General features: G+C 35.2%; 1 protein-coding gene across 1 annotated transcript; it reads left to right on the top strand.

The window, feature by feature from the left end:
- The first annotated feature begins 6,362 nt into the window (after positions 1-6,362).
- LOC104216244 (pheophytinase, chloroplastic-like) lies at positions 6,363-11,248 on the top strand. The gene is made up of 6 exons (XM_009766262.2): positions 6,363-6,706; positions 7,428-8,189; positions 9,432-9,658; positions 9,995-10,186; positions 10,284-10,440; positions 10,902-11,248. The coding sequence occupies exons 2-6, from the start codon at positions 7,443-7,445 to the stop codon at positions 11,124-11,126; spliced, it is 1,548 nt and encodes a 515-aa protein (XP_009764564.1). The 5' UTR covers positions 6,363-6,706; positions 7,428-7,442; the 3' UTR covers positions 11,127-11,248.
- The last annotated feature ends 651 nt before the right edge of the window (positions 11,249-11,899 follow it).

The following is an 11,899-nucleotide window of genomic DNA, read 5'->3' as shown; positions in this document are numbered from 1 at the left end:
TTTTATAGTTAAAAGCTCAATTATACCACGGTTTTATTACGTGGGAATATTGATTTAAATAGATCTATAAGGATGTGTAGGGTAAGCATTCTCTATTTTCATACCTCGAATTTGTTATTGAAATAGCAATATTTTGAATGAGATTTTCAGACATCGGATTTAAGTCTTGTTGCATATTGATAATAAGACGTTGAATTTGAGTTCCAGCGCATTATGGCTTAGAAAATGGGCGGCATCGTCGTATGCTCCACATTTGTTGCCCTTGTTTATATCCCTGAGTACTCCTATGGCCGATCTGTCACCAAACCTACTTAAACAACCTAAAGGCTTGGTTGTGAGGCATATCTAGATGATTATGATACATTCTAGAAGTGAATTTGGCTATATGAAATAAACTTATAAACACTTGTACACTCTTGATTGTTGAAATCTCACAACTCACCTATAAAGAGGTTTGAGAGAAATAAAGAGGATAAATATCATTATGTGGCCGCATGAATATGTCATTGGTTATGTACCTATCATACGTTAAAAGTACTTTGCCATGCCTTATGAAAAATTATTAAAGAGCAAAAGTAAAGCAAAAAATAGGTCTTGCTTATAATAATTTAACCATGACAATAATGATAATGACTTTTGAATGAGATATTCGCCATATGGATAGTAACAAGTATGAATATGAAATATTATCCATTTTTATGCAGATTGTACTACACAAGTATTGGTAGTCGAATCACGTGCCATAGTAAACTAGAGATTTACTAATAATTTTATTATTTGGCATGACCGATTGAGATGTCCCAGTTATAATATGATTCGCAAAATAATTGAGAATTCATATGGCATTCATTGAAGAACCAGAAGATTCTTCAAACTATGGTATTCTCTTGTATTGCATGTTCTCAAGGCAAATTAACTATTAAATCATTAGCAATTAAATTTAGGGTTGAATCCCCTGTATTTTTGGAACGTATATAGAGTGATATATGTGGGCCTACACCCTCAATATGGACCATTTGAATATTATATGATTTTGATAGATGCACCTACAAGATAATCACATGTGTGCTTGTTATCATCCCGCAATTTGGCTTTTGCGAGGTTACTGGCTCAATTAATAAGATTAAAAGCATAGTTTTCAAATTATGCAATTAAGACACTCCGTCTTGATAACGCTGGTGAGTTTACGTCCCAGGCCTTTATTGATTATTGTATAACAATTGGGATAACAATTGAGCTTCTAATTGCTCATGTTCATACTCAAAATGGTCGAGCGGAGTTATTTATCAAACGCCTATAATTAACTGCTAGACCAATGCCTATGATAACAAAACTTCCCATCTCGGCATGGGGTCATGCTATTTTGTATGCGGTAGCTATTGTGCAGATCAGGCCCGCATGTAATCAGAAAGTCTCTCAATTATAATTGACTTTTGGTCAGGAGCCAAATATATTTCATCTTAGAATATTTGGATGTATGGTATATGTTCCAATTGCTTCACTACTACACACAAAGATGAGTCTGCAAAGAAAGTTGGGGATATATGTTAGTATCCCAAAATTAGGGGAAGAAATAAGCAGTTGAAAAAAGAGATAGACTGGAATGCGTTATCACTATCTCATTTTAGATTCTTGAACAAATAAATATGAACATGAGGTACAAAAGATTTTGTCACGACCCAATTTCCCCTCCATTGGGTTTCGTGATGACACCTAGTCTTAAGGACTAGGTAAGCCTAATAGTTATTGAAAACAACCATAATAAAGAAAGTCTAACAGTCTCAATATAGAAATCTTCACAAAACTTACACATTCTCAAAACCGGTAGTACAAGTCATAAGCTCTACAGAGTTTTGCTACAACGTCTAATGCTACTGTATGGAAATAAGTACAACAGTGTGGATACAAAATAGGAAGGGGACTCCGAAGCCTGCGAACACAACATCAGGGTTACCTTGAATCTCCTCGGCAAGAATCCGCACAACTACTAACGAACAATACCTGGATCTGCACAAAAATATGCAAAAGTATAGTATGAGCATACCACAGCGGTGCCTAGTAAGTATCAAGACTAACCTCGATGGAGTAGTGATGAGGAACAGTCAAGACACCTACTGGTCTAATAAATTGAACAAGTATAAGTATAGAAGCAACAGAACATGACATCTATATAAAGACTATGCGATGCGGCTAGTAATGCAGTAATTGCAATAAGGGAAGAAAATAGCAAGTAACAGCGGAACACCATAATAAGAAGAATGAATGGAAATATAACCCAAATCCGAATCCGAACGCAGTAAAGGCAAGTCATAATTTAGCAACTACGACAGTTTTCACATTAGGTCTTAGCCAACAAACTCCAATCAATTAATCAAATCCTTCAAGTGATAAAAATATCTTGAAATATATTTTCTTCAAATAAATATTTTTCAAAGATAGTTCTTTCAAAATAAATACCTTTCGAATATAATTTTTTCGAATAAATATCCTTCGATTATAAATCAACCTGTGACACCTCATCTCATAATCATACAATACGGGTCTCAATACCTGAACCCTAACACTTGGCATCTTGTGCCCTCATCACACCTCAAAATCGTACTGACAACTCACATGCCAAATAGAGCCATTCTCACTTGGAAGGCAAATAAACAAGGGTGTGTGTCTATACTCAGCAATATCAAGAAGCCTCTTATCCGATAAGGGTGCTTAGCCACGTGTATGCTTATACAAGTGTCCTAACATAGTTCATACCAGCAAGTAAGCATAAGGAAAAGAATGGACAACACGTAGAATGTTTACGCAAGGATATGATCAATGAAATGCACAGCTTAGAACACAATGATAATAATAGGGGATCTCCCAAGATACTGTCCCGTATTCCCAAATGTAAATGTGCAGGGGGATATACCAGAATATCGTTCCGTAGTCCCAAAGTAAATATGCAGAACAGGGGGATCTACCGGGATACCGTCCCATAGTCCGAAACGTAAATGTGCAGGGATCTATCGGGATATTGTTCCGTAGTCCCAAAGTAAATATGCAGAACAGAGGGATCTACTGGGATACCGTCCCATAGTCCCAAACAAAAATGTGCAGGGGATCTACCGGAATATCGTTTCGTAGTCTCAAAGTAAATATGCAGAACATGGGGATCTATCGGGTTACCGTCCCGTAGCCCCAAAGTAAGTATACAGCGTAACCAATAGAAATAACAGTTACAACACGGCAGAAACCTCGTACATCACCACAGTAAGTGCAACAACAAAAATGACAATAATACAAAGTACGACGAGTAAATCAACTCAAGAACTTTAAATCATAAAGAAACGGTAGAATCAGTTTACAAGGAATAACCACAGTAAAGAATACTAGGAAAGGGAACAGTTCAACTACGGAAGACAACTATATAGCAACGATCCCACAATATACAAGTCAACAATAAGGAAGTCACACGAGTCCAATAGTCCTAAATAAAGGCAAGTCAACTGAGATATAGGTTGTCTAAAATCCTTTTAAGGTTGAGCAATTTGCGAAAGATATTCAATAATTCAAATAATGATAGGCAACATAAGATAATCATATCTCCAATTAAGACTAAATAATTATAGGATGAGATAGTAATAATTTCAATTAAAGGTAAACAGTTGTGAAAAGATAGCATGACGATAAAAGAGGCAAAATCTCTAGTTAAGTCAAATAAGTATCAAATAGGCAATAAGAGTGAATCCCAAGGCAATTAATTCTAATTGAAGCATGTATAAGTGAAACCAATAAATAGGAACTCAAACGTATCACGAACAACTTCATACATAGTGAATATAAGGACCTAAGAATCCTAATGGCCAACTTCCACAAATAAGTATGAGCACGCACTCGTTACCTCGCGTACACGGACTATAATTAACATAGAAGACTCAAATCCTAAGGGGAAGTCCCCCACATAAGGTTAGGCAGGATACTTATCTCATTTTGCAACCAAATTCAAGATTTCAATAAACCTTCACCTCGCGAATTTGTGTCCGAAAGCTTCAAATATAGTCACAAATAATTCAATATACTCAATACGAATCGTAGGAATTAGTTCCATATGAAATTACTAATATTCCGGATTAAAATCCAAAATTCATTTAAAAATTGACAGCGGGAACCACGTTTCGAATCCCAAAAAACTCACAAAATTCGAACACCTGTTCCGATACAAGTTCAACCGTACAAAAAATTATTGAATTCTGACATCGGATTGTCTTTGAAATCTTCAATTAAAGTCTTTGAAGATTTCTACCATTTTCAACCCAATCTTTACTCATTTGAACTCAACAATCTTCCAACAAACCTTATTTGTACATATATGTATTCATAATACTCTTCTACCCAAGAATCATACTCCTAATCACCCATCTTTACCCCCATAAAGTCGAAATTAAAGACTAGGGTATGAAATCTTTACCTCTTAGATGAAGATCATGTGATTGGGTTGCTTGATTCTTGAAGGTTAATGCAAGATTGGATGATTTGAATATTGGGTTTCCTTTTTCTCTCTCTAAAAATCTCTCACCTCTTTCTAGAATGCTCAGAAAATCACCCGAACATAAACTCCAAAGCCTATTTATCAAAATAGGGCCGGGTTATGAAAATAGGAGAATGAAGCCTCCAAAACTAGGTCTGCTATTGTAGAATGCATCACACAATAGCTATGCAGGTCGCGGAATGGATCGGAAAATAGGTGCCAAGAATTGGGCTACACTGGGCCATTCTGCGACCATTTTGCGATCGCAGAATGATTTTGCGGTCGCACAATTGGCCGCAGAATTGCATTTTTCGAGCTTTTGGCAATTTGATAATAACTTTGTGTAGGAGTGTCCAAATGAAAAAGGGTTTGAAGCGTTGGAAACTAGACTAAAATCTCTTTCATTTGATAGGTTGTGCATCATATAACACCTTATATATATGTAGATATGCTCGTCCAAAGTGTGGTCTTGTGCGTACTCATTCAAAATTTTAGACTATCATATAATTTTCCAACTTGGCTTAGACTTAGGTCTTTTCTTAGATCCCATATCTCTTATAATATGCCTTGTATACTTATTATCATATCCAATTGATATCCATCATATTATTAGTCCTTGTCCGCACATAAAATAATATAATTAGAACACGTCAACTTTCTAATTTCGCCAAAATGCGCCGAATTGTTCTACGGATTTCCAACCCCAATTCCGGACATGCGCCTAAGTCCGAAATTATTATAAGATGCTATTGACATCATTAAAATTCCATTCTGAGGTCTTTTGCTCAAAAGTCAACTCTCCGATCAACTCTTTCCATTTAAGTTTCAAAATGAGAATTTTTTTCTTTAAATTTTAACTCTGAATCTTACGAAAACCAAACTCGACCACACGTGCGGATCATAATGCATATTACGAAGCTGCTCGAGGCCTTTAGTCGCTGAACGAGGTGTAAATTCTTAAAATGACAAGTCGAGTCGTTATAGATTTGTAAAATATTACAAATCAACTGCCATATGAATTAATTGACCCACCAAGGATGACTAAGTTACATATTCCAGCTGCTAATGCTCATATTCAAATTTATGTCCCGGTTGGACAATCTATAAATGTAAATGAGTCTAAGCTATGCTTGAAATATGGTCGACTAATCGGTTCCAGAGATAAAAATCCTCGAAGAGAAAAAGATACAGAACAAAGCATATTTCACTAAAGTTCTTTTTCACGTATGATCTTCAAAAGAATGGTAAGATAGATGTTTAACAACTCCAATCAAGAGATATTCTGGCAGATTTATTTATTAAGGCATTGCCAACATCAACACTTGAGAAGCTCTCATAAAATTGGAATGCATCATCTCCGAGATATCAAATAAAGTTTTCATCAAAGGGAGTATAATACACGTTGTACTCTTTTTTCCTTAACTAGAATTTTATCTCTATTGGGTTTTTCTAGTAAGGTTTTTAATGAGGTAACACTCAATGCGTATTACAAGATATGTGTATTCTTTTTTCTTCATTAAACTTTTTTTCACTGGATTTTTCCTAGTAAAATTTAATGAGGCACATAATTTTTTAAATGGATATCAAAGGAGGAGTGTTATGAATACGATGAATTAAAGTGGCTATCCATTTAATTCCTACATCACATACATGAATTACTTGTATTCATATGTATCTATTTAATATGTAACTTCATTCTTTATTTTTGAGGATGAACCTTTGTAACTATAAATAGAGCACTTTTGGCTAATGGATTACATACTTGAAATGAGAAGAAAGTTCTCTCTTCCACTCTGACATCTATTATCTATTTTATATTTCATATTGTCACTTTGAGCTTAATTTGTTAAAAGAATCATTTTTGTTATTTTTAGCATCCCATTTTCTATGGCCCCACCCCAACCCATGAGCAAATATGGAACGCCAATCAGCAGCCATGAACACCAGACACGTGTTGGCCCAAACGATTAAACCAAATCCTTCCGTTCACTCCTTCACCTTTTCGTTAATTCCAAATTCTTCCTGAAAGAATTACCAAAAATCAGCAAATTATAGTGGGAAAGAAAGAGTTAAATTTCTACTACACATTTTCATGATTATTCTCATTTTCTTTCTCTCTGCTCAGCAGAGAAATAGGAAATATTTAACCATCTTTCCCACTGTTTTGGAGCTTCTGCTAATGATATCTGATTAGCGGTAATATTATTATCTTTCCTTCCTTCTTCATATATTTATCATTTTTTATTACTAAAAATTGGACTTTTTTGTTTGAATTATCGTCTACATGCAAAACTCTGTTGGGTAATTTATAGATATGCTTCTAACTTCCTTAGATCGGTCTGCCATTATTCTTTCTATTTTGGTGATGACATGGTATGAAGAGTGACTTCACTTTTAAAAAAAGAAGTGGTAGAACTGGTGCTGTAGCCAATGAATCTGATTTTCTAATTATTATCACAGATAGTCTGACTCAGAGGTGGATTGAGGATTTAACTTGGATGGGCTCGACCTTTTAATATTCTTAGCATGGACTTTTGAAATTATGAGTTCACAAGTTAATATTTGTTGAAATATTAGTGATTATTCATACCGTGTCAAAACACTAGGTTCGATTGAACTCATAGCTAATATGCTACATCAACCACTGGTCTGTCTATTTGATATTACTCGATTTCAGCGCTAATGATGAAAATCAACAAATACATTCCAAAAGAATCTGATATTGATATGCTATAACTAAAGTAAGGGAATTGTATTTTGGGACCTTACCTTAACAAGTGAATTTCTGATTCCTTTTTTGTTATGGTGAATTGGTATTGTGCATCGAATTACTTGTGCTCTACATGTTACATTTCTGTTTAACAATAACATAAATGCTAGTTATGGTATTTTCTTAATTTGAATCTTTTCATTTCAGAAAGTTGGTTCAGGAATGGAAATTATATCTTGCCATTCTACATCATTTTATTACGTTGTAAACATTAGAGGGAAAGCAACGGGTAAATGTCCAGGTTCAAATCAGGCAAGTTTTCCCATATTAAAAGAGGAAAGGATGTGTTATGTTCTGTTTAAGCCTTCTCCGGGAGCGCTCAGGTATTCTGGTGCAGATCAGTTTTGCATAAAGAGACCAAATCGGAGCAGAATTTGTTGCCCTATCAATGCATTCAAGGAATTTGAGAATTTTGATTCAAGTGCCTTGGGTAAAAGTTATAACTCTTATGTAGTTGATGGAAAAGAGGGTAAGCAAAACGTGACTGGTGTTGGCAAATCAGTACCCAAGGTTATCATTCCTGGTTTGCCAGATGAAGATAATAAAGGTGATTTTGGTGCTCCCATTAGCAGTTGGTTTTGGGAATGGAAGCCAAAATTGAATGTTCATTATGAGAAATCAGGTTGCGAAAATGTTAATTCCCCGCCGGTGCTTTTTCTTCCTGGTTTTGGTGTTGGTTCCTTTCACTATGAAAAACAGCTAAAGGATCTTGGCCGTGATCACAGAATATGGGCAATAGATTTTCTCGGTCAGGGGAAGTCATTACCATGTGAAGATCTGACCTCGACGTCCAAGGAACAACTTGACGGAGATGTGTGGGGCTTTGGAGAAGAAGCAAAACCCTGGGCAAAAGAACTTGTCTACTCTATCGACTTATGGAAGGAGCAAGTGCACTATTTCATTGAAGAGGTAGTACTTTGTGTCTTTATATTTTCACTTTTTACTTAGAATTAGAATTTGTTGGAATGGATTTGTTTCTTTGATGTTTAAATTTGGTGCACTTTTCCAGTAATTTTTTGTTACAAATTCAACGAGTTTTCCCAGGTCTTAACTGACCAAGAAAAGAAAATCCCAGCTCTTAAACACTGATCAATTTTGTTAAGTAGGATTCCATTTTCATGTATCACGTTATGTCTTCTTCCTGATGCAGTAGACAATCGAATGATAATATGTGCCAGGCTATCTTCCATGGCACTAGTCTCTCTCTCTCTCTCTCTCTCTCTCTCTCTCTCTCTCTCTCTCTCTCTCTCTCTCTCGGGTGGGGGTGGGAGTGGGGTGGGGGGTGGGGGGTTAAAAATATAATCTTTTTGACGTAATTGAAAAGTAAAGATTCTCAGTTTGTCTTTTCTTTGACTGTATTTATCTACTAATTCAGATAAGCAAGAAATGAATTTTCATAAAATTGTTAGATTTTGGACTGAAAGGCAGGATGAAGTTATACGCTTGCTGGCATGGTGATGACCTGATTTTTTGCGGTTACAGTTAGAAAATGATTGAACCGAGAATGATTTTAGTCTGAGGTTAGCAGTTCCTTATTCGTTCAGGTGCATCCTCTGTGCTTCACGACCTAGCATCAAGAAGTTATTTCTGGTTCTTTCTTACGGTTGTAAAACTAACATCATCGGTTTATGAAGTAACTTGAGCTACCAAATATTACCAACACAATTTCTATTACCTCAGGATAATTTGATGTGGATGTGAAAAGATAAGAAAGGCTTTAGTTGATCCCAGCCTATCAGTAGGAATTTCTCGAGTGCCTCAAGTATCCTGGTTTGAATGCTTGCTATAATGTAAACTACCTCTAAGCAGATGTGTCGATTGCAGCCAGGCCATTAAACTTTTTATTGGTCTGTTTGCTCATGTTGCTATTCTATTGTCTTGTGTATTTGCCTTGAGTATAGTTTCTTGCTATTCTATTACTCTGCTGCGGTCATATCTGTTTTGCTGGTGCTCTTTACTGCTTTGATTTATTTTGTGATAGTAGGAAAATAGACTTTTATATAGGCTTCGTCTTATTTTGGCTAAATAAAATTGTTTGGAAAAATATCTTTTCCTGACAAAGTCTTTTAGTTTTGGTTGGTTTAACTTTATTTATATCAGTTATTATAGCTCATGAGGAATACATAAACTCGAACAGATGTTATGGTGCAGGTTATTAAAGAGCCAGTTTACATTGTGGGGAATTCTCTTGGTGGGTATGTTGCCATTTACTTCGCAGCACGTTATCCTCATTTGGTTAAAGGTGTAACTTTGCTGAACGCAACACCATTTTGGGGATTTTTTCCGAATCCTGTTAAATCCCCAAGATTATCTAGCGTATTTCCCTGGACTGGGAGCTTTCCTCTTCCTACCTCTGTCAGAATGCTCACAGAAGTTGTGTAAGTTATATGATTCTTTTAAGAATGTGATTATGCAGTTCCCTCAGGCCTGTAAACTTGTCTCCTGAAGTAGAGTCTTTTTAAGTCAGGTTAGCTAGTTTTCTTAAATTCAGTTATGACCTACAGAAACCAACTAATATTATTCAATTAATATGTCTATTACGTTTTGTAACTTACATGAAACAAAATGCATGGTGTCACTGGACATTTGGTTAACATAATGTGAGTTACTCTTTTGAGGTCTTCAGGATTGTTTTACGGTTTGTCTTAAAAAAAAACAAAAGTTGGCCTTCTGTTGTACCCTAAATGTATGCGTCTGCTTTATTATGCTTTCAGATGGGAGAAAATTAGCGGTCCTGAATTTATTGCTAAGGTACTGAAACAAGTTTATGCTGATAACACCACAAAGTTTGATAAAGTTTTCACTCGGATACTTGAGACGACAAAACATCCTGCAGCAGCGGCAGTCTTTGCCTCAATAATGTTTGCTCCTCGAGGGCAAGTTTCTTTTGAAGAGGCTTTATCTGGGTAGGTAGAGCAACGCATCACATTGCTGCACTTGGCTTATTTATCACTAATTTTACTAAACAAGATTGCAAAGCTTCCAGTTTTTACATTTTCGTAGGTGTCAAATGAAGAATGTGCCTGTCTGTCTCATGTATGGGAAAGAAGATCCATGGGTGAAGCCTATTTGGGGTTTACAGGTGAAACGGCAATTGCCTGAAGCTCCATATTATGAGATTAGCCCTGCCGGTCATTGTCCCCATGATGAAGCTCCGGAGGTATGTCACAAACACTCAAATCTGTAAATTTCTCCTGCCTTCATGAAAGAGCCTTGTCGTAGACCCACAAAATCTGTAAATTTGTCGTCTTCCTGAAAGATCCTTGTCCCAGACCCTTCAGTCATCTTACATTATGCTTTATGTTTGTTGACTGGTGCACGGATCATAGCCAACTGTAAGAGCTTATGCATGTTCTTGCTTTGTAATGCAAGGAAAAGCTTAGTAAATAAATTTCCTCATCATCTTTGGTTAACATTCTGAGACTGCTTATGAAGTCGTTTTAACTGCGCTTGTAATTCTTTCAAAGATAAATAGCTTACATATTTAAGTTGGCACTGGACTGATTCTTGATTGTGACAGTTTTTTCTGGGACAACATGAGATATACAAATGAGAACAATGAATAGGGTAAGTTATTATTGGTGCAAGTTGAGACATGTGAAGGCGATTTTACATGTACAGGTCGTGAATTTTCTGCTCCGCGGATGGGTACGGAGCTTAGAGTCCCATGGATCAGTTGCATTGCCTCTGCTTGAAACTCCAGAAAATGTTGATTATGATATCGCCAGAGACTTGGAATTTTCTCGTGAGGGGCTAAAAAGATCAGTGCTAGTGCAGTTTTATGGGTCAATGATTCCCCATTGGAAGAGGGTTAGCACGTACCTAAAAACTCAATTTCAAAATTGAGGGGCTTACTCTCGATAAATGATCAGAAATCAAGCAATGTAGATTGTCATTTAGGTTTTAACATATTTTTAAGCAATGTAAATTGTTATATAGGTTATTTATTCATATATGATATTTATTCATGTTCATTTCTTTTATTTGGCATGTGAATAATGTGCCTAGGAAATGCATAGTTGTAGTTAGGGGTGTACATGGACCGGATTGGTTCGGTTTTGTCGGATTTTTCGGGTTTTTTGTTACTTAAATATTATTTTAATCTTACTTTGTTAATTTTTTTTTATAAATAAATATATATTTAGTAAAAATATAAAAAATTATTAATTATATTATCTATTAAAATATTCTTATGAGAAAATTTTCTTAGTAACACATAATAATTATTTTTTTAGTTCTCTGACAATAATGTTTCGTTGATGCACACTTTCAAGGTTAATCGAATTTAGTAATTAATTATAAAAATTAATATGAGATCTAAATAATGATGATCACTTCACATCCGAAAAAATATAACAATTTAATAGATTTTAACATATGATATGAATATGGAAGAACAAAGAGATTGACGCATTTCAGTAATATTTGATGAGAAAGTGATCATACAACTCATTATTTAAGGTTAATAAATATGGAGCACTTCATATACTATTAAATATTATATCTCACAAGAGAATCTCAAATATTTCTAGATATTTTTTGAAGAAAATTCTATATAAAATCTTAAAAGTATATATAAAAATTATATATTTATATGTCGGTTTGGTTTGATTTTTTTA

This window comes from Nicotiana sylvestris, chromosome 12, assembly GCF_000393655.2.
Source record: "Nicotiana sylvestris chromosome 12, ASM39365v2, whole genome shotgun sequence".
Classification (NCBI taxonomy): Eukaryota; Viridiplantae; Streptophyta; class Magnoliopsida; order Solanales; family Solanaceae; genus Nicotiana; species Nicotiana sylvestris.
Note: the sequence above shows the minus strand (reverse complement) of the source record. Positions and strands in the feature narration are given on the sequence as shown.

What these genes read in the sequence shown, in the direction of transcription:
- LOC104216244 (XM_009766262.2), top strand. Translation starts at nt 7,443, where the DNA reads ATGGAAATTATATCTTGCCATTCTACATCATTTTATTACGTTGTAAAC. An exon ending in TGCACTATTTCATTGAAGAG is followed by an intron (nt 8,190 to 9,431) that starts GTAGTACTTTGT and finishes GTTATGGTGCAG; the next exon opens with GTTATTAAAGAGCCAGTTTA. An exon ending in AGAATGCTCACAGAAGTTGT is followed by an intron (nt 9,659 to 9,994) that starts GTAAGTTATATG and finishes TTATGCTTTCAG; the next exon opens with ATGGGAGAAAATTAGCGGTC.